Source organism: Ambystoma mexicanum, chromosome 13 (assembly GCF_040938575.1).
Source record: "Ambystoma mexicanum isolate Mex_15411 chromosome 13, UKY_AmexF1_1, whole genome shotgun sequence".
NCBI lineage: Eukaryota > Metazoa > Chordata > Amphibia > Caudata > Ambystomatidae > Ambystoma > Ambystoma mexicanum.
The window spans coordinates 475332816-475356636 of NC_090938.1; the positions used below are offsets into that span (position 1 = coordinate 475332816).

General features: G+C 42.8%; 1 protein-coding gene and 1 long non-coding RNA gene across 6 annotated transcripts in view; one reads left to right on the plus strand and one right to left on the minus strand.

The window, feature by feature from the left end:
• Positions 1–23821, minus strand: part of MAPT (microtubule associated protein tau) — a 609480-nt gene that overhangs the window by 184198 nt on the left and 401461 nt on the right. For all 5 annotated transcript variants that reach the window (XM_069634100.1, XM_069634099.1, XM_069634098.1 and 2 more), the window contains one exon: positions 5215–5486. In XM_069634100.1, coding sequence (XP_069490201.1) covers positions 5215–5486 — 272 coding nt within the window. The remainder of the gene's footprint in view (positions 1–5214; positions 5487–23821) is intronic.
• Positions 5373–23821, plus strand: part of LOC138521343 (uncharacterized) — an 82826-nt gene continuing 64377 nt past the window's right edge. The window contains exon 1 of the long non-coding RNA XR_011283021.1: positions 5373–5505. This is a non-coding gene — a long non-coding RNA (uncharacterized lncRNA). The remainder of the gene's footprint in view (positions 5506–23821) is intronic.

Sequence of the window (23821 nt, forward strand, 5' to 3'; positions counted from 1 at the left end):
GCGCTAGGAGGAGAACAACTACAGACCACAGAACTGCAGCTGAGGGATTTAACCCTGTTATTACTGAGTACCTGATTTGCAGCAAGGGATCTAACCCTGTTATTACTGAGTACCTGATTTGCAGCAGAAGGGATCTAACCCTGTGAATATTTGTCCATTTTGGGATTTGACCCAGCTACTTATTATATATTTTTTGCAACAGGTTCAATTGACCAGGACCGGGAGTGCGCGCCTCACCCACCTTCTTTTTTGTACTGAATGCTATGGGAGTCCCGGGCTCCAGAGGCAGCGCCACGGGGTGACTGTGCCCCACTTTGGAGAATCATAAAGATGGTTCTCTCCCCTCCCCCAAATTTGGGAAGGACTTGTGCTTTGAAGGGGTGTCGGTTGCTGGTCACCTGAACAGAAAAAAACGTTTTCACTACAGCTACCAGAATCCTTTGAGTCTAATTAGACACACCTGCTCAACAGCCTACCTGATGATTATTTGAGATAAGAAAGCGCTAGGAGGAGAACAACTACAGACCACAGAACTGCAGCTGAGGGATTTAACCCTGTTATTACTGAGTACCTGATTTGCAGCAAGGGATCTAACCCTGTTATTACCGAGTACCTGATTTGCAGCAGAAGGGATCTAACCCTGTGAATATTTGTCCATTTTGGGATTTGACCCAGCTACTTATATATTTTTTGCAACAGGTTCAATTGACCAGGACCGGGAGTGTGCGCCTCACCCACCTTCTTTTTTGTACTGAATGCTATGGGAGTCCCGGGCTCCAGAGGTAGCGCCACGGGGTGACTGTGCCCCACTTTGGAGAATCATAAAGATGGTTCTCTCCCCTCCCCCAAATTTGGGAAGGACTTGTGCTTTGGAGGGGTGTCGGTTGCTGGTCACCTGAACAGAAAAAAACGTTTTCACTACAGCTACCAGAATCCTTTGAGTCTAATTAGACACACCTGCTCAACAGCCTCCCTGATGATTATTTGAGATAAGAAAGCGCTAGGAGGAGAACAACTACAGACCACAGAACTGTAGCTGAGGGATTTAACCCTGTTATTACTGAGTACCTGATTTGCAGCAAGGGATCTAACCCTGTTATTACTGAGTACCTGATTTGCAGCAGAAGGGATCTAACCCTGTGAATATTTGTCCATTTTGGGATTTGACCCAGCTACTTATTATATATTTTTTGCAACAGGTTCAATTGACCAGGACCGGGAGTGCGCGCCTCACCCACCTTCTTTTTTGTACTGAATGCTATGGGAGTCCCGGGCTCCAGAGGCAGCGCCACGGGGTGACTGTGCCCCACTTTAGAGAATCATAAAGATGGTTCTCTCCCCTCCCCCAAATTTGGGAAGGACTTGTGCTTTGGAGGGGTGTCGGTTGCTGGTCACCTGAACAGAAAAAAACGTTTTCACTACAGCTACCAGAATCCTTTGAGTCTAATTAGACACACCTGCTCAACAGCCTCCCTGATGATTATTTGAGATAAGAAAGCGCCAGGAGGAGAACAACTACAGACCACAGAACTGCAGCTGAGGGATTTAACCCTGTTATTACTGAGTACCTGATTTGCAGCAAGGGATCTAACCCTGTTATTACTGAGTACCTGATTTGCAGCAGAAGGGATCTAACCCTGTGAATATTTGTCCATTTTGGGATTTGACCCAGCTACTTATTATATATTTTTTGCAACAGGTTCAATTGACCAGGACCGGGAGTGCGCGCCTCACCCACCTTCTTTTTTGTACTGAATGCTATGGGAGTCCCGGGCTCCAGAGGCAGCGCCCCGGGGTGACTGTGCCCCACTTTGGAGAATCATAAAGATGGTTCTCTCCCCTCCCCCAAATTTGGGAAGGACTTGTGCTTTGGAGGGGTGTCGGTTGCTGGTCACCTGAACAGAAAAAAACGTTTTCACTACAGCTACCAGAATCCTTTGAGTCTAATTAGACACACCTGCTCAACAGCCTCCCTGATGATTATTTGAGATAAGAAAGCGCTAGGAGGAGAACAACTACAGACCACAGAACTGCAGCTGAGGGATTTAACCCTGTTATTACTGAGTACCTGATTTGCAGCAAGGGATCTAACCCTGTTATTACTGAGTACCTGATTTGCAGCAGAAGGGATCTAACCCTGTGAATATTTGTCCATTTTGGGATTTGACCCAGCTACTTATTATATATTTTTTGCAACAGGTTCAATTGACCAGGACCGGGAGTGCGCGCCTCACCCACCTTCTTTTTTGTACTGAATGCTATGGGAGTCCCGGGCTCCAGAGGCAGCGCCACGGGGTGACTGTGCCCCACTTTGGAGAATCATAAAGATGGTTCTCTCCCCTCCCCCAAATTTGGGAAGGACTTGTGCTTTGGAGGGGTGTTGGTTGCTGGTCACCTGAACAGAAAAAAACGTTTTCACTACAGCTACCAGAATCCTTTGAGTCTAATTAGACACACCTGCTCAACAGCCTCCCTGATGATTATTTGAGATAAGAAAGCTCTAGGAGGAGAACAACTACAGACCACAGAACTGCAGCTGAGGGATTTAACCCTGTTATTACTGAGTACCTGATTTGCAGCAAGGGATCTAACCCTGTTATTACTGAGTACCTGATTTGCAGCAGAAGGGATCTAACCCTGTGAATATTTGTCCATTTTGGGATTTGACCCAGCTACTTATTATATATTTTTTGCAACAGGTTCAATTGACCAGGACCGGGAGTGCGCGCCTCACCCACCTTCTTTTTTGTACTGAATGCTATGGGAGTCCCGGGCTCCAGAGGCAGCGCCACGGGGTGACTGTGCCCCACTTTGGAGAATCATAAAGATGGTTCTCTCCCCTCCCCCAAATTTGGGAAGGACTTGTGCTTTGGAGGGGTGTCGGTTGCTGGTCACCTGAACAGAAAAAAATGTTTTCACTACAGCTACCAGAATCCTTTGAGTCTAATTAGACACACCTGCTCAACAGCCTCCCTGATGATTATTTGAGATAAGAAAGCGCTAGGAGGAGAACAACTACAGACCACAGAACTGCAGCTGAGGGATTTAACCCTGTTATTACTGAGTACCTGATTTGCAGCAGAAGGGATGTAACCCTGTGAATATTTGTCCATTTTGGGATTTGACCCAGCTACTTATTATATATCTTTTGCAACAGGTTCAATTGACCAGGACCGGGAGTGCGCGCCTCACCCACCTTCTTTTTTGTACTGAATGCTATGGGAGTCCCGGGCTCCAGAGGCAGCGCCATGGGGTGACTGTGTCCCACTTTGGAGAATCATAAAGATGGTTCTCTCCCCTCCCCCAAATTTGGGAAGGACTTGTGCTTTGGAGGGGTGTCGGTTGCTGGTCACCTGAACAGAAAAAAACGTTTTCACTACAGCTACCAGAATCCTTTGAGTCTAATTAGACACACCTGCTCAACAGCCTCCCTGATGATTATTTGAGATAAGAAAGCGCTAGGAGGACAAGAACTACAGACCACAGAACTGCAGCTGAGGGATTTAACCCTGTTATTACTGAGTACCTGATTTGCAGCAAGGGATCTAACCCTGTTATTACTGAGTACCTGATTTGCAGCAGAAGGGATCTAACCCTGTGAATATTTGTCCATTTTGGGATTTGACCCAGCTACTTATTATATATTTTTTGCAACAGGTTCAATTGACCAGGACCGGGAGTGCGCGCCTCACCCACCTTCTTTTTTGTAATGGTTCAGAACCTACCTTGCTAATCGCAAACAGTTCTTACAAATGGATTCTTCCAGATCACCAATTCTACCCATCAACTGTGGAGTCCTGTAAACATCCGTCCTTACCCATGTGAACATCAATCTTTAAATGGAACCGCTCTGACCCACTCTTGCTTGTCACAATATCCACATCCACCAATACGCAGATGATATGCAGATCTCCCTCAAGATAGCGTCTATCGAAGGCATCCACAAGCTCAAGGCTTGCCTCACATTGATCCATAACTGGATGTCCAATGCTTACCTAAAGCTCAACCTTTCCAAGACTAAATTCCTACTACTGACAGACAACACTGAACACCCTGACATTCAGACCTGGCTCTGTGCTATGAACCTGAAGGGCTTAACACCCCAGATGGCCACCTTTGCAGAGCCCTTAATGTTCAATATCGACATACACCACATGTTCAAACAGCACATAGCAAGGAAGACACAAACGGCTTGGTACCAACTTTCTCTCCTGCACAGAATCAAGACCTTCATCCCAGAAAACAACTTCAGTTCCACTGTCGAATCCCACCTGGAGGGTGGCAATGTCCTTTTGGAAGGCCTTCTGGTACCCTGGGACACGAGATGTGACCTGCATGCTGCAGCAAGACTCATTAAAGGACTCTGCACATTAGACCACATCACTTGACCCTCATGGAACTGCGCTGGCTCCCACTGCAGGCCTGCATCATCTTCAAATCCTTTTGCATCCTCTACAAGGCTGCCACTCACCCTGAAGTCTCCAAGCTACCTCAATGAGAAGCTCAGCATCTCTGGAGGCCTGCGATCCACCAGAAGTAAGGAAATGTGCAGACTTGAACTCCATTTGTGAAGGAAGGAAAGAACCAGAAGACAGGCCTTCTCTCTCTAGGCTCCAGGACTCTGGACCCTCCTCCCCATCAATAACAGAGTTGCCTCATTGCTTCTACAGTTCAGGAAAGAGCTCAAGACCTTACTCTTCAAGGAATGGTTCCTCCCTAACACCTAGGTCCACACACCCTCCACTCTCCCTCTTCCTGAGACTCCGTGATCTGCTCCCCAGTGTCTCCTCCCTTGGTTTCTTGTAGATCCCTTGCTGTCAGTTGCCCACCCTCGCCCTCCTCTGATAGCTCCCTGCTCCATTTTCTTGTGCTTCCCACACTGTGTTTTCCGCCCTATGATTGTAAAGTGCTCTGTTTCTTCCAGAAGCTAGGTCTGTGCTCAATAAATACCTTAACACCATAAGGGCATTTATTTATACAATGGGGTTGTATAAATTGTAGAATATCTTCTACAGTGCGAGTTTACTGTATTTTGTTGAAAGGATACCTGTCAATCTGTAATTAAATACATATCCACACAAATGCATGCATACGGTAGTCTTGCTTATAAGGGTAAACTAGTGCTGTTGGGATAATATATGACTGTTGGTTGTAGGGTCATATGCTGCCAGCCCAAAGCATACAGCACCACTTGTCAGCTAGCCATTGCTGTACCTTTCCACCTCCTGGTTGGTGCCTTATATTCTCTGTTGATCCGATCTTTGACCTCACATTTTTCAGATCTGGCAAAGGTGCAGCGATGGGGACAGTCTGGAGGCGGCTCTTGGCAGAAGCAGGTGATTTTGGAGGAGTGCGCACTACTGCCACTTTCTTCGGCTCTCTATTATGAGCAAAGTTTGAAGACGGCGTGCGTGACCGGCTGCTTGGGGTTCCAGGAGACCCAGGGCTGCTGTACCCACTTCTGTCTCCAGGCTTTGGCGATTCAGCTGCAGATAAACAGAAAATGTAAATATTTGCATTTTTAATTGATTTACAATTTTAAATTCTTAACTGATGAAACCTGACCTGGGTTTTGACAGGACTTTAGTGACAAGCAGTATACAAACAGTTAATCCAAATAAAAGCATATCATGAACAGCTGGTTCTATGTGAAAATGTCCCCATAAAAATGTAGTCATGTGAAAATGTAGCCAGCAAATAGTCATTTTCAAAAATGTAGTCATTCAAAACAATCACTGCAAAGTGTGAAAATGTTGCCAGTAATAAGGTCGCCCACAAATATTTTTAAATACACAAAAGTGCAAGGCTGTAACCCTTACAATGACCCAAACTTTTAATAAAACCTCCACAATCACCCTAACTCCGTTCCTACCGCTTCCCCTAATTCTAATTACTACCCTGAACTCTTACAGAACACTAATGCTTCAGCGCGCTAAAGCATTTTATTTGCACGTTACTCAATACGAAATGAAGGAAAAATGAACAGTGAACCTAATTCCAATCTCATCACCAGCTTGCAACAAATGACATAGCCCTTGCCCTAACCCAAACACTTGCTCTAATCCTAACCTTAGCCTTACCCTTACTGCAATTCTAACACTTACCCTAATGCTTTCTGGCTCTAACCACTAGGTTTATCCTAACCTTTATCCTACTCCAACATCAACGGTCCTCCCCAACTTCTCTGTCCCCTTTTTTAATACTTACCCAAACCATTATTCGATTGTCCCTAGCCTTACCATAACCCCTACACAGCACTTACCATGACACTTAATCTACTCTAACAACTAACCAAACCCCAACATCGCCAGGCCTGCAGCATCCACCCTGACCCTAACTCCCACATTAATTCTAACCAAAATCTTTACTGTAACCCTTACCCATCTCCTTACCCGTGGCACAATTTTAACCCTAATACAGGCAATCAAAATACCACAAAACCCTCCTAACCCTTGTAATTACCATAGCAGCACTACATTTTGGCTACTTTTCAGCTGCACTTTTTTACTACATTTTCCTTGGCAACCTTTTCACTACGGAGGTATTTTCACCACATCTTTTCCACTGACTATATTTTTGCTGGCATTGATACTGAACTGGACACCGAAGAGCAATGATTAGCAGCAACATATTTTTTGATGTACTTCTTTTTTTTCAATATTGTTCTCTGATAATCCTCCTTTTATCAAATAACTGTCATCCTATAATGCTATTGATGTGGGAACTGGAATTTCAAGTGGGAAATTGTTTTCAATTTCAAGAAAAACATATTTCCTAACCCCAATGTCATCTACAATGAATAATTCTTAATGCAGCTAATGAAAATGTGATTTTCTTAAAACTGTATGGATGGCTCTAAAAGGCTAATAGCCATGAATACAGTGAAGCAGTCAGTTTCAGCACCCCTTCTCTCCTTTGAATAACATTTTCTTACAATAGCCTCTCACTTTTGGAACCTTTACTGCATATTTCAGTCATGTTCAGAAAATAAATATAAAAAAAATAAAACGTTTATGAGCACTAGAGCCACACACTAAAATGACCAATGCATCAAGGAGAAATTCAATTTCTGCGGCATGAACTACTAACAACCTCAAAATCAAATACCCTTAAAGTTATCCTGGTATTCAAACAACCCCATATTCATGTGCCTCCTGAGATCCTATCGTAAGATAGGTGAGGATCTTGTATACAATTTAACTTAATGTTATGAGGTCTATGCAGTAGCAAACTCCCAAAGCTAATTTGGTTACCTTTATCTTTAAAGAACAGGAAACCAAAGTCTCTCATTCCAGAGAGTAGGCTGGAACTGTCACATGGAGTACTCATCAGTCCCATATGCTGAATAACAGATTGTAAACATTATGTTAGGTGAGGCAGGGTAGATGTTGAGAAATAATTTTACTATAATAGATATTTTAGTGAACATGTTTGGAGAAAACTAGGAGGACTGCCCACCCTCAAGAAGTAATTCTGGCATTTCAGAATCTTTGCTAAGTGTTGGAAGTGGCTTATTAGGCCCTCAGTTGCTGTCTCTCTATTCCGAGGCAGGTCGCTCAGCGGACTGTGCGTGGGTTGTTCCTGCTGTTGCCCAAAGCTCCGTAACCAGCTCCTTTGACCAGATTGCATACAAATTCATTTATTCACATTCAACTACATGGTGAACTGTTGCTCCTGTGAATCCCACAGAGCCTTCTTAGGACGGATGTGCGTTTGAGATCTTTGGAAGGCAGATTACCGAGAGGCTGTCTGCTGGATTCATGCCTTTATTTTTTATTGCCTCTTCATCGCTGAACATGGAATCAGCTGCTTTCCAGTCTTCACTTGATTAAGTGCAGCGGCAGCTTGGGCGAGCTGTCAGCAGCAGCTCCAGTGCTGCCCCAGGCAGAGCCAAGTGATGATTACTCAAGTTATAAGTCTTCATGCCTAAAGTGCTTAAATTACCGGATTTCAGTGACAAGGCAGGCGGCATGTGGGCCAGCTCACTATTCCGCCAGCCCTCAGGCGAGCACCATACGAGGGCTGAGGGTACAAGTTTGACATCATTGTGTTGGAGCTGGAGAGGGGTGGCTACTCCTTCTTATCTTAATTGTCTCGTGATAACGCCTTATCAGCGCCTTTGTGTATTTAGAGGGCAGAATTTCTGGAATACCTAGAGCACTGTTTGGCTAGCTCACTTTGCTTAAAACTCCGGCTAGAGGTTGAGTGGCAGTGACTGCGGCCCTTGTCTACCTTTTCTCTCCTTATACCTACATTTTATGATTATATATCTTTATATTTATGCCAGTGCACAAGGTTTATTATTAGAGATCCCCAGAATGTTAATATACTTCGATAAACTAACAACTCTTTTTAGGGCTTGCCAATACTTTGCCAATAACTTTTTGTTTTCATTTTTTTCAGGTGATAGACAGTTCAACAGAGTTAACATATTTTGTACTTTGTAGTTTGTCACCTGGATTTAGGTCTAGAAGCTATTGGATCGTATGCTCCTGGACCAGGCATTTGTGCCGCCTTCAGCAGCTATGTGTCTTATTTATTTGAATGATAGATTGAATAGAACTGCTGTTTTGCATTTTAGCCCCAGCACTTAAGCATTTAGGCACTTTTGCTCCTTATTATTCTAGCGACTAATTCACATAGGATAAAGGATTATAGGATAATCCTTACATCTGCAAAGATGACAAGAAGAGCTGAGCTAACAAAGGATATTTCAGATCTACATACCAAGGTGACTAACATTTTTGATTGTCTGAAGAGCTTCAGACAATTGGTTTTGGGATCTTTAGACATTATTGATGACATGATTCGATCACCTAATAAAAATACCTTTGTCGATAGCAAGAGCCGTAGTATCTCCTAGCCTTGATCTAGTCATGCTCCAAGTTACTGATTCTAAAACCAATACTGAATCCCGTAAGTCAATCCTGCCAATAATAACCATAAGCTAGTTTTTGGAGTGCATGTTGTGGCACAGGATATTAACCCGCACTCTATCCCCAAGGTTTCATCTGGGGGAAGGGATCATGGTGCCCAGAGGTACGGGGTCTTACCATACTTTGAACCTGAGGAGACCAATTTGATAGACAACAAACTCCCCAGGATCCATCTAACTCAGCCTGCTAAAATCTTGCTAATATTATCCCGCCCAAAGATCTAAGAGCCCCAAGTACTTACTGCCCTATTAACCCAGAGTTCTCAATCTAATGTTGGGCAACAAGGGGCATATAAATCTGAATATCATTACCCGGTCCTACCATCTTTTGAAGAAAAGATTGAAAAGCCCCTGACCCTCCTGAAAAGGTTTTCCCCGGTATTAAAATCAATTGAGGAACAGATAATGAATTTCATCATCATCATCAAACACCTTTATTCGACTTATAGTCATTTCAGCATGAGTACAAACCTACATATATTAACACTTAGGTATGTTGCCGTACTCAGCTGATGCAATTTATCAGTGTTAGGGTGCCCTCTGCTGTCCAAATGGCAAAGTGCTCCTCTGTCTGCCCTTCAAAACAGCTATCCTTTTCACAAAAAGAATGAGCACAGTTCTGTGCAGTCACCGTCACCTTCCACTATCGCAAACATTCAGAATAATTTCAAGTTGCTTCTTTCCAGCCCCCACTTCTCTTCACACATAGTACGGTAGTTCCAGTGTCAATGAACAGTTAATTACCAGCTCAACATTTCAGTCTCTAAAGAGCAAACCGCTGTAAGGTGAATGCCTCCTCACGAGCAAACGTTGAAAGTAGGTGCTGTAATTATGCTACTATGCAATATTATGCCATCACGGGGACTCTGCAATGGAACAAGGTTGACAATTACGTGTCTAGAAAGACACATCATATAGTCCTGTGTAATTGATGGAACTTAGATACTGTTCTTATACCGCGCATACCTTTAATTCCATCTGATATAAATATGTCTTTAAAATTCAAAAAAAGACAGTTACCTATGCATTCGGCCTTTTCAATGACCATTAATAAGTCACAGGGAACTACACCCCCTTCCTGGAAGCGATCAGTGGTGACCATTAATAAGTCATTGGACAGAAGTGACCCTATGAATTACCAACCAATGTTGACCTTTAAGATATGCTAGAAGGGTGTATGTTATGCTGGGAATGGCTAGGATAACAATAAAACAATAATGACATTCATAAGAAATAAATGGCTAAAACCACACATAAATATTATTGTCCTTGGACGAACAAAGGTTAAAAAAGTTTAAAATTCATAATGAATTTGGGTGAGGATGATAGAACTATTTCTATTTTGTCATGGAATTTCACGAGCCAGCACGAAGGTTGGATAACATTTATGTCAGATGCAAATAGCAACTTTTTATGTCATGTTTTTGCAAGAGACATAGGCTACTGATTCCTTGTTTTTAAGTGGTTATCTAACCTATCAGATCAAAGGTGCCAAAAAGATTTGAGGTCGCCCATACAGGGGGTTAACGACCCTGGTTAAAGATTCCTGGGATACTACCACCATTCCGCTGTATTCCACACCATTTACCATCAAATTTACATCACTAAAAATTAGATTAGAAAAGAGGGACCAGTACTATATATTCACAGTTATGCTGATTTAGGAGGACCTGCACTATGGGACCTTGTTGGCCTCAGCCAATGGAAGACCATCCTGTTATATCTTAGGTGGGGACTTCAACCTTAAAATACCATAGACAATGCTGAGGATTTGATGTTTGATATCCCAATGCCATCTATGCTAGACCCTGTGCACGAATGGTCTAAAGTCTATTGGTTGCAGGAATCGAGTATTCGCCCGATTGATGGACAACACAGGAGGGAATTATACCTTTGTTAGTTACAAGGGTAAAATCACTATAAACTACTTTTGCTTCCCGGTAAATGATTGGAAAAGAGGGAAGGAATTTAAAGTCATGTCGGATATGATCACTAATCATCATGCCCTATGCTTAGCACTTGAAATGAGACACTCGAACAGCAAATGTCGAAATGTACACCCTATGCACAGTATGATTTTAAGTTCAAATAAGAAGAGAATTTGATGGGATTCTAGGATCAGCTAGGAGGTTAGGAAGCAAGTTATAGGGGACATTTCTGACTTCCTACTATCAACTTCTTTAAGGGGGTAAGGCATTGCAACACTACAGAAAGGGTTTCTTGGTTTAATGACAAATGCAAAATGGCCAAAGCTGAGTTTCTAAATGCTTTAAAATCAGGGAAACATGACAAGTGAAGGATTGTGCAAGCTACTGAAGTCTAGAAAGACTATGCACATAAGGAAAGTGGCAATAGAGGGACTGGATTGGGAGGCCCTGTTATTGGCTGCTACACAATGTAATTGCAGGATGTTTTGCAAGCGTGTAAATCACAGACCCAATCATAGGGGTAATAGTAACTTGGTTAATAGTAATGTCGCAGACAATGTCTGGGTGAACCAATTTTCTTCTCTGTATGGAAATTCCTCCTCCCCATCAGCCAAACAAAAAGGCATTATGATTGAGACTGTAGCAGATATATCCCCTAAGAAAACTGATATCTGATTCTCTTATTCTGAGATTTGAATTGCTCTACGGAAACAGTCTTGGTGGAAAAGACCAGGTACTGATTCTATCCTGTTGCGAAAAAAAACGCATGGATGCCTACACTAAATTCATGAAGGGCCTTGATTTGCTGTGAAATGTCTCTAAATTAGGAGTTTTAATTTGCAATCTAAGAGACAAGCTAAAAAAGGTAAAATCACAATCTATTTGGATAGACGGCAAAGGCTGCAACCTGTACAGTCGTACAAATATTTGGGGATTTCATTTTCCTGGGGCCTTTATGGTACTGGGCATATGGAAAAATAGGTGCTTAGGATGTCATAGGCAATTGGGGATATAAAGAGATTTACCAAGCTGTAGAAAGCGCAACCTGTATCTATGATGCTCTGATATATGAGGCCAAATCAAAGGCTGTCGCTTAATATGGAGCAAGTATCTGGGGCTTTTGGAATATTGCACACATAACTACAATGGAAAATTCATACATGAAATATATCTTGGGTTTACTCCCAATTCCATCAATGTCTAACTACACAGCTCACAAAGAGCTTGAGGCTTCATTCTTAGATAAGACTTCGTATTGTAACGGGTTTGGTGCTGGTTAAGGGAATGGACAAATGATTAGGGCATTATTAACTAAAGCAATTATGAACCATGTTATAAGTAGTCAGTAAGGACTATGTTGCTTACCTGTAACTCCTGTACTCCAGCATTGGTATCTTTCGTGGTTTCACATGCATTGAATATTCCCTGCCCACAGGCTGGGAATTCTTGGTACCTTTAGTATTATAGTTCATAATAAAGCTTTTTAAGCTCACTTTAGAAGCCAATCTAAGTCCTTTTGGGTGCATTCTGCCCCAACCAATGGGACGTAGAGTATCTAGCCCCACCCAGGAGGCCATCTTCAGATTCTAACCCCAGAGAGATGAGAGCTAGTGTAGTGTAGCCTTTCTTCCTATGGGGAGGTTGGAGGGCGCATTTGAATCCATGAAAGATACCAATGCTGGAGAACAGGAGTTACAGGTAAGCAACAAACTCCTTCTCCAGCATTGGATCTGTCATGGATTTACATGCTTTGAGTAGAGTGCACAGCAGTTCACATTTCTTCATAGAAGGTGGTATGGGAGAAATGCATACCTAACTGAAACAAGCGTTGTAGGACAGCTCTTTTGACCCTCGCTTCTGCCTCTCTATGTCCCTTCATGCAGTAGTGTTTTACAAAGGTGTGCGGCACTGCCCAGGTTGCTGCTTGGCAAATGTCCGACAGGGGAATCCCTGCCCATAATGCTGCAGACAAACCCACTGCTCTGGTGGAGTGAGCACGGATGGGTCCCTGCAAGGGTCTATTGGCTTATGTGTGTGCCGCTGAGATTGTAGCAGAGACCCATCTTGCAATTCCTTGCTTTGAAATAAGTCGACCTTTCTAGAGGCCCCAAAGGCCACAAACAGTTGTGATGTGCGTCGAAAATGTTTGTTTCTATCTATGTAGAATTTTAGAACCCTTTGAAGGTTTAGTGAATGCAGAGACTGCTCTGCTGGGATAGTCGGATTTGCAAAGAATACTGGTGAGAATACTTTTGCTTGTAGATGGAATTCCGACACTACCTTCAGGATAACGGTAGGATTTGGTTTTAGGACAACTTTGTTGTTCTCAAAGCATAAATACAGAGGTTTTCCGAATAGTGCATGTATACTGGACACTCGTCGAACACATGTGACTGCAACTAGAAAAGCTGTTTTCTTAGGAAACAAATTTTATGTCTGTAGTGGCCATTGGCTCAAACAGCGGTTTCATTAGGGCTGATAAGACCATATTTAGGCTCCATTTTGGTGGCAGTTTCTTCTGCAGGGGTAAGTGTGCGAGACCCAAATCAGGGTGCTTTTCCCTGCTTCCTGTTGTGTCTGAATGGACAAGTGTGACAAACCATCCTTGGCCAATTTTAGTAAGTGTGGGAGAATCTCATGAGATTTGATATTTAATGGGTTCAGTTGTAATTGGGCGCACCATTTTCAGAAACGATCCCACTTGTAAGCATTGGATCTGTTTGTGCAATCTGCCCTGATTTTAGAATGTTTTTGCATTCTTCCGTGAGTGGGAACTGTCCAAATTCTTCAAAGTCAGGAGCCAGGCCTTTTAGTTGAGGAACCCCAGGTTCTGGTGTAGCACCTGCTGGTTGCACATGGAGAGCAGGGCGGATCCTGGCCTCGGGGTGTAGGGTGGTCCTGAGATAGATGAATGAGGTCTGAGAACCACAGTTGCCTCGCCCATGTCGGAGCTATTAGAGTGACTGTGCACTTATCAGTTATGATCTTTTGCAGGACCTTGCATATCACTGTGATTGGGGGAAACGCATAGGTGAAGATCCCCTCCCACGATACTGTGAACACATCTCCTGGGGACCTGTGGTGCGGGTACCTGCTTGCAAACAGGGGACATTTCTTGTTCTCCCACGTGGTGAACAAATCAATGGCTGGTGTTCCCCATTCTTTGAAGATCTGTCTGAGTTTCCTGTCTGCCAGTTGCCACTCATGTGACTAGTTGTTGGCCTTGCTGAGTTGATCTGCTGCTTCATTCTCCTTCCCTGGTAGGTGGAATGCTTGTAGTTGTACGTTGTTTTTGATGGCCCAGTGCCATAGCTCTTGCGCTTCTCTGGACAGTGTTCTTGATCTCGTACCCCCTTGTTTCCTCATGCAATACATGGGGGTCGTGCTGCCTGTGAACACTCTGACAACCTTGTTCCTGAGTACTGGTTGAAACGAGCTAAGTGCCCGTGACACCGCCTTCAGCTCCAGGACAATGATATGGAGTTTTGTTTCTGCAGAGGTCCAGTGGCCCTTTGCTGACAGTTGGTTTGCATGCACACCCCATCCCGTCAGTGATGTGTCTGTGACTAGAGTTTCTTGAAACAGAGGCTCTGCAAACAGCATTCCCTTTGTGATGTGAGAGGGTGTAAACCACCACCGCAATTTTTCTGTGAGCATTGTTGTCACTATTAATTTGTCGTCCCAGCACCCTGTAAATTGAGACCATTGTTCCGCCAGGAATTCTTGCAGATGGTTACCTGTGTACGGATATTATGGGCTGGTCATCTATAATCTTGGGTGACTGAGGTCGTGATGGTACCCTGTTAACGGATAGTATGGGCTGGTCCTTCATTGTCTTGGCTGGCTGCAAGGGTTTGAGTGGCAGTTTTATGACTATTGGCCCTTCTATTATTCCAGAGTTTTCTACATCCTCACTTGCCCTTTTGTCGGATTTTAGTGGTTACTTGCCACTGGATTTGTGCTTGTGGTCTTTTGGTCGTGATTTTCACAATTTTTCTCCAATTTTAATGCCTTTTTGCATGTCGGTCGACGAGGAGATTGTCGTATCCTTTTTTGTTGTTTTGGCCGTTGACAATGGTGTTGTCATTGCAGATTGCAATGCTGTTGGAGACTTCCGATGCACCGTTAACGTTGTTGTCAGGTTCTTCATGGGAAGGATTGTCGTTGAACAGGATTGCCGTTGAAGTTTTGGTAGTACCTTGTTTTCCCGTCACCACGGTGTCCATCAACGTCGACAATGATGGTGTTGTCGACAAGGATTTTTGGACCACGGTGGGGACGGTAGTGCTTGTCGACAAAGATCTCGATTTCATCAACGATGATTGTTCGGGACAACTTGTGTTGCCCGTCTTTGACAGGGTTTTGTCCGCAGAGGTTCCGCTATCGGCGATGTCGTCGATAGCCAGATGGATTTTATCAATTTCCCCTCCTTTTTTCGTTTGAAAGATGAAGAAGACAATCTTTCTTCTGATCTAGCTCTGGCAGACTTATTGAGGATTCTTCCTCTGAAAGGGGGTACCTTCCTTCATTTAACCATAGGGCTAGTCTCCTCTCCCTGTCCTTGCGAGTTTTTGTGCTAAAAGTGGCACAAATCTCAGTCTTCTTGAATGTGATTGGGGTAGATGCAATATATGCATTCAGCATGCTTATCCACCTCATAAAGTTTTTAATGCCACTGGCATGCCTTGAAGAGGGCTTTTCGTTTTTCTTCCATTGTGACAAGTTACTTATCTGTGTACAGATGTTTCATTTTCTAGAACATTTTAGGTTTTCTTGAAGTATTTCAAGTGTTTTGCCTTATGTCTTCACGAGAAAAAGCCTTGGGGAATCCTCAGCACAGTGTGTGGTTAGAATATGAAGATTACCTCCTGGGTGGGGCTAGATACTCGACGTCCCATTGGTTGGGTAGAATGCACCCAAAAGGACACATACAGGCTACTAAAGTGAGCTTAAAAAGCTTTATTATAATAAGAATACTAAAGGTACCGAAGATTCCCAGCCTGTCGGCGGGAAATATTCAAAGCATGTGAGTCCATGAAAGATCTAATGCTGGAATAAAAAGCATTACAAATTCAGTGGTTTGCTTTTATAAAGCAGTATTTTACAGGCTGTGAATTTCACATGTCATTTTTATAATGTGATAGGACTTTCAAAAATGTTGGCAAGTAGAATAATTTCTGACCGGCACTTAAGGTGTAATATGCAAAGAGAACACTCAGAAATAGTGAAATCTGCCAATAGGACTCATATAATTGTGCTGGACATCAACTGCCCGGTTATTTGTAATTGCCCAATACAATCAACCAAGCTTGGTTCAACACTGTGTGGTTGAATGAGATTTCCTGCAAAGTGGGCGAGTAATTTGACAACTAATCCAAGCTGCTTGGTTTGTAATGCAGCAAAGGAAGATCAGTTACATTTGTTCTTTTGCCCAGCTTATGTGAAACCCTGTCAGCACTTCTTAATTCCAATGCTTAAATCTTTGAATATGGTCATGTACAACTGTTTGATGATGTTTTTTTGTATTTTCCACATTGTTTTTAAATACAACTAACTTGTTTTATCATTATTGTTTTCTGGAGTCCTTGTGCACATTGATTGTAAAGTAATGTTTATTGCATTGTAAGTTTGATGCCATTTTCTACCCCGTCCATGTAGTTATGGTTAAGTTGGTGTTTCCATAGGAAGAGCATTTTTTGGGTGGCTTATAACTTCGCTCCCTCTGGACGAATCCTCACCAAACTTTGCAAAAAAAGTATATGGCCCACTCTGAATTTTTCGGCAAAGTTTGGAGAGGTTTGGTCTGGGGGGGCAAAGTTATAGGGGGGGTCCCAAAACCTTTGTTTTTTCCCATAGACATAATGGGAAAAAACTTTGCACACGCCTACAGCCCAAACCGCTGGACGGATTTACACCAAATTTGCGGCAGGAGCGGGAGCTTGGTCCCGAAAGCGTGCTTTTGCAAATTTGGTGTAAATCCGTCCAGTAGTTTTTTTGAAAATGACCAAAATGTAAGGCAAGAAAATTAGTGATATCTCCGTTCGCTTGCGGACAGTGCCCTGATTGGCCGAGCGGCATGCGCGATGTCCGCGGACATCCGACGTGTTCGCTGATTGGACGGCGTGGGGTGTGGAGCGCATCAGATTTTTGGTGGCGCCCGACATCTTGCATTCGCGGACGACTGCGGACAGCAAGGTGAAACTTGGTTTAAAAATTGTATTTAGTGGAGTGTGTTGGTGTGTAAGAGTGTTTGGGGGATGGTGGGGGAGTATGAGATAGGTGCAATGTTGTATTCTTTTTATGTGCTAGACGCTTTTGTTGTGTTCGATTTGTCTGCGGACAACACAGCTGTTCTGAAATGTTCGTAAATAAGCAGAATGGATTCGGTGTCAAGTTGAAAGTGTTCTAAGAAGACTCGTGGGGTCCTGGAATGTTCGTAGTGGGTGTCCTGAAGACGTTGTCTGTATTGTTCGTTGTCAAGCTGAAAGTGTTCTAAGAACACTCGCGGTGTCCTGAAATGTTCGTACATAAAGAAAATGGGGGTGTCCTGAGGACGCTGTCCGTATCGTCCTCTGGCAAGTTGAATGTGTTCTAGGAACTTCCTTGTGTCCGCGGACATTAAAATGGTTGCAATGCTTGAATCTATGGGTGTGATATGCTGCGGTGGTTGTGGCCAGGGTAAAGAATGTTGGGTGCATGGCCATTTGGCCATGCACCCAAGACTCTATGCCCTGGCCACAACCACCGCAGCATATCACACTCATATGCCATGCACCCAAGAGTCTATGCTCTGGCCACAAGCACCGCAGCATATCACACTCATAGTGGCTTATAACTTTGGGTCAAAAACAAATTTATAAGGAACATTGTTATAAGCCAGTATGGGTGTGATATGCTGCGATGGTTGTATTTATCATGTTATACTTACTATTTGGTTTAGTAACGGGAGTCCATGTTTTTCGTGTTCATTTCTGTGATAAAAGAAAATAGCATGTTAGTATTAGTATTTTATAAAGACTTATTACATTGTACAATCAACATTTTCTTCTTTTTTTTGACCCTCATATTTAGTAGATGACACACCAGAGTACTGCGCAATTTGCGCAGTTTCTGTGTTTGTTGCTAAAATCTTTGGGTCTGTGGGAGAAAAAAAATCCATGTTGGATTAAAAAAAAACCTTTTTGTGTTATGCTACAGTTTATTTGTTTGTTTGTTTTCAGTGTTTACTTGTTGTTTCTGGCTAATGCTTTATATATTGGATTGTTCCAGTTTTTGGGAGCAGTAAGATATTAGGTATTTGTTTGGATATTGTAAAATTTTGGAGCAGTTAGATACCAGTAGGCGTATTCTAACTGTTTATTTTTTTATATAATTTTGTGGTATTTATTTATCTGTTTGGATATTTCTACATTTTGGGACAGTTAGATACCAATTGGCGTATTCTAACTGTTTTTTTCTCTATTTGAGTGGTATTAATTTATCTGATTAGTTGTTGTACTATCTTTGGGCAGTTAGATAGCTTTTGGAATATTGTGACAGTTTATATTTTTTTACTACAAGTGTGCTTAAGGTTTAGGTACAGTTTAGTTATCAAATTTTGGTTTTAAGAACATTAAATAAGCGTTTGTAAGATTTTCTGGTAATCTCTGCTTTAGAGTAATGGTACTATCATTACATTCACACCATCCACATTTCTTTTTTATATATGCAGTGTAGTGCCCTGAATTGGTTGTGGCTCCTGCGTGGTAGATTATACCTATTGTTGTGAAGGTTTTCCTACCAAGTGATATTTGACCATGTGTAAATCCAGTCAGCTTGCAGTTGTTTTTGGTACCATCTGCATTGTAACGTAGAAGCATTAGTATTACGTATTTACTATGTGTTTGTATTACTAACGTGGAGCGATTATCTGAATTGCAGGTCGAACATAATCTACCATGGTTTGCATTTTGTACAAGTTGCTGAAATGGAACGGATTCACAATTAGGTATTGATATATACACAAAGCGTTCATTGGGGATTTGTTCTTGTGTCACGTTGTTGCAGAGAGTGCATGTATGTTTCCACATGTATGAAATCTGGAATATTTCATTTATAGGTATGTTTTTGTTATCCAGTACTAATAGTAAGTACATTAGACATTCTTGTGGATCTTCCTGTGAGTTTATAGTGAATTTCACCATTCCAGCACAGTAGTCCAATTGTTGTCTTATTCCATAAACACTATATGTGTTGTCAGGATTGTTTGCTGCGTTTCTGTGAAGTACTAACATTTGCAAACACAATGGGTCTGTACTGTGTAAGTAAATGTTCTCAGCAATTGGTGGTAATTGAAATAGAATATTCATTGCTACATTTGCATAGCAACTTACACCAACTATATTTGAGAGTTTAAATGGACCAGGTAGTTCTGTATCTGACTGCTTTTTTGGAGTTTGTCTTCCTTCTTTGAAGAAGTACCTGGTTTACTTTCCCTAATTGATTCTTTTTTGCTTGTGGCACTTGATGAAGTATTCCTTTCTTCTACTCTGTTTGGAGGATTTGCAGTGACATCCTGTTGCTTTTCTGTTTGATTTATTTCTCTTTTATAATGTTTTACTTTTTGTGGAACAGAATATGTGTTTAGATGGGGAGTGTATAGTGAACAAAGTCTATTGTATTCTAAAATGCAAGGAATATCAGCGTTTATTTTACTTGCATCAAAGTTGATTAGAAATAGACCGTCAAGTGTATGTAAGCGTGATAGTGCTACGTAGCTCATGCCTTCTTTAAAGACTGTGTTACCATTGTCTATCATTGCTTTGTCTAGGGTAAGACCTTGTGATTTATGAATGGTGACTGCGTATGCAAGAGTTAGAGAAAATTGTTCTCTGCGTACATACATGTCTTTCAAGAGAAGGAATCGAGCTGTTGAGCGTCCTATTCTTTTTACTTCTGAAAGTTTGTCAAAGAGAATATTGACAAACTGAATTTTGGTGTCACGTGGGTATGTTTGAAAGCCAACAACTGTACCCAGTGCTCCATTAACTAGTCCTTGTTCCACGTCAAGGTTACATTTCAGCATTACTCTGCAATTTAAGGATAATTGTAATATCTTTTCCAAGCCTGCTGTGTTTGAGATTGATTTTCTAAACTATTTAGTCTTGTTGTGGCTTGGTCACACATGGGTGGTGTCATTCCATGTAAATCTAGTTTGTCTGTGGCGCTAATTTCCATTATTGGTTGCATTGTTTACTTAACATTATTTCATTGAATTTGAAACAGCTTGCAAGAGTTGGCATTAAGGCCATACAATTGACATTTTTGTGGGCTAATTGTTCCGTAACATTTGTAGCACATGCATTATCACCATAAAGTGCATGCATATGCCAGGTTTTCAATATTGCTTCTGCTTCTTTAGAAAGTATACCAACTCTGATACTTTTTAAGATGTTGGCATACGTGAGATCTGCAGATTGGCGCATGTTTTCTGTTAATTCTTTGTATTGGAAATGTTGCCAAAGGTTGACATTTCCTATGCTGCCAACAGTTTTATGGCAGAGTTTGTGTCCTAATGTTTTAAAAATAGGCTCACCTTTTACTGGTGTCAATTGAAGAAGATCTCTGAAAACAATAATGTGTTTTCCTGCAAAGAGCTCTTCATAGTTTGTTTTGAGTACTTCTTGTAATCTGAGGTGAATCAAAGCCAACATTAGGTTGGACACCATGCTCACTTCATCTATTAATAGCATTTTCATTTGTTTCAATACTCTGCGTAGTTCCATTGCAGCTTCTGCAGAAAGTTTGTAATAATCTAATTTGTTTTGGTGTTCTACTGGCAGGGGTAGTAATCGGTGTAAAGTGACGCCACCTATGTTGTAGGCAGCTAAACCTGTGGGGGCAGTGACAACAGCTGGCAGTTTGTTGTTTGTCAATTGTTGAAGGAACTTACTGATGATTTGGATTAGGAATGTTTTGCCAGAACCAGCTTCACCACTGACATACAATAGTATAGGTTTGTAATTTTGACAGGAGCATTCTTTGTTTTCATGTTGTACACCATGTGCAATTTCTTTTGTTACTTCTTTAAAAATGCTACGTTGCTCATTGTTTAGCTTTGATTGTAGTATAGTTAAGTCTTCTTTATCTTCATACTAACACATGGTGTTTTCTACTTCTATCATAGCTAATTCTGCCTCATTTGTTATTAGTGGGTCTCCCAGTGGTTCTTGGCTTCCTGTGACTGGAGGTTGACTACTGTCAGGAGTGTCCTTATCTAGTTGGGCCTGGAGTTCTTCTTCGTGTTGCTGTTCATTGTGCAACATTGTTTTGTACTGTGCAAAGTTTACATCAGTTATACTGCTTTCATTTGCTTTAAAAGCGTCTTCATATGAGTCATAGTTAACTAGTATTTCTTCTTCTTTTCTCCATGGTTTAAAGAGTTGTAGCAGGGACATGTAATATACTTCTTTATGTTGAGGAGCCTTTAATGACAATTTGATATGATTAATTAAATTTGGTTTGGTGAGTTTTACTAAGCTGCCTTCACAGTTTGTCACTTTCTATTTACGGTTTTGTTCATCAGGTTTTATATTATTTTTGTATATGTAGTTTTGGGCTATGCGGTATTGACACACGGTTTCCAAAGTGGTACTCCTGTTTTGGTAGCATGTGTCCAATAAATTGTTTTTTAAAATGTCTTGGCTGTTGGGATCATGTTTGGCTATTGTTTCTATATCTTCGTATGATTTTAGAACTCTTTTTCTAGATTTAGCTGGATCAAGACTTAGCCATACTATATTTGCAGATTTACCATACAATGCAGTACCAGTTAATCAATCAGCTGCTTCATAGGATCCACATTCTCTATGGGACAGCATTTTTATACCCAAACTGTATAATTTCTGAGACACTGTTTTATCTGATGACAGGTCATTCCAGAGGTGTAACGCTCACCTGGCTCCCACGGAGGCGCTGGTCTGGTCTGGGTTGCTGTGGCCTCTTAAAGCGTGATGCGCAGAATTCGGACCACCGATTGAACAGGACCCCCAAATCTTGCTTGTCTGGCCCGTAGGAATATCCTTCTGCAGATGAGAAAGGGGATTAACTGTCTGCTGAATAGTGTGCTTGCTCCCCCTTTCCCCCTTGGTTCTTCTCTGACTTCCTCCAAAACCCCGGGTTTAAGCTCACCTTATTGTTTGGAAGGATGAACTCTCCATCCTGCTTCTGGTGCAGGGACGCGCGTTCGTCCAGTTACTTCACTGGTTTTCAGAATGGCGCTGGCAAATCCACTTGACTTTTCTGAGCGATACGCCGTAAGTAAGAAGATGCAAAAGTTCAAGTGTGAGCCTCCTTTTATGTTGTTTTTCCTAACCTGTGATCTGTCCTTTATTTCAGGTGCAGAACAAAGGCGATGCGTTGAGGGGTTAAATTGCTGGTGGTAAAATCAGGTGAGTTAGTGATGAGGGCGACCCCTCTAAATGTCTTTATAATTCCCCAGTAATGTCTTTTGTCCTTTCCCCAAAGGGGCCGGGTTGCGGAACCTGCCAAAGATGCGGCGCCGACCCGAGATGTGGAATGGTTCACCAAGAAAAGCCGGTAAGTAATATGGCTGAAAATTCGTCTTTCCTCTTGTGTTCCCTTGCTCACCTTTTGTCTCTTCTTCTCTCCCCTAGGTGCAGAGATGTGGCGACCAGTGCTGAGAGCCGCGATGGAGCCGGGCGGCGTCTCGGAACAGGTGAGCGAAGCGCGGCGCTGCAGCAAGCAACGCAGTGCTTTTAAATGGAAGTCTTCCTTCAGGAATGCTGGCGTGAAGATTCCGGATGCAGGTAAGAAGGTTGAATAAGTTCTTGGTTTTCACCTTTCTCTTCTCTTCTTTCCTTACAGGTGTTCCAGGTTTGAGGCGGGCGTGGCTGGAGTCCAGGTGCAGGAGCAGACACAGTGAGCGGTCAGCTGCTGGGATGCAGAACAACGCGAAGCACGTGTGGCTGTCCGGGCGTGGCTTAAATAGCCTTGGAAGAAGTTCCAGGTGAGTATTCTTCCACAGCCCCACCCAAGTAACAAAATAGTTCCTTCAGAAAAATAGTCCCTCCTAAGCCTCATTTGGCTTGGTTCTTCATGCAGCATGGTCTGCATCAGGTGAGTGTGCAGCATGGTCTGCTTCAGGTAAGTGCACCAAACACTTCCCCTTATGAGCCTGGCGCATATGGCGCCAGGACTGATGTCCAACATGAGCCTGGCGCCAATGGCGCCAGGACAGAGTCCAAAGAGCCCCTATAAAGGGCCGCTGGGCTTTTACCCGGGGGCGTGATGCCTGCTCCTGGGGGTGCTGGGCCTGGCCTGGTGCTCCGGGGGTAGGCATCATGACAGCACCCTCCTCCCCCAAGGCCCCTCCTAAGGTTGTTCCCTCAGGAGGGTTCGGTTTGTTCGGGAAATTCTGATGGAACCTTTTTACTAGCCGAGGTGCATGTACGTGGTCGCTGGGTTCCCAAGATCTTTCCTGAGGCCCGTACCCCTTCCAATCAATTAGATGAACAAGTTACTTCTTACCTTGTAACGTTCTTTCGACGGGATGTTCCTCCGACGTATTCCTCATCTTAGATATATCCTTCCAGCTCTGCTGGCCTCGGAAAATTTTTTCTCTAGAGGGCGCTGCGCGTCGACGTCCCTCGAGTCGATGTCCCTCGACAGTCGCCGTATCGACGCTCGACGTCATCCTGCCTATAAAGGCCGCGTGCAGCGTCCGTTGCTCAGTTCCGTTTTGTAGCCCACAGTATTACTGTCTGGACTAGACTAATCACCCTGAAGGAGCGTAAGCTGCAACAACAAGGGAAGTAGAACTGTGGGGATGGATGGGAGGGTCGATGAGGAATACGTCGGAGGAACATCCCGTCGAAAGAACGTTACAAGGTAAGAAGTAACTTGTTCTTCGAAGGGATTGTGTCCTCCGACGTATTCCTCATCTTAGATAGGCTCCCAT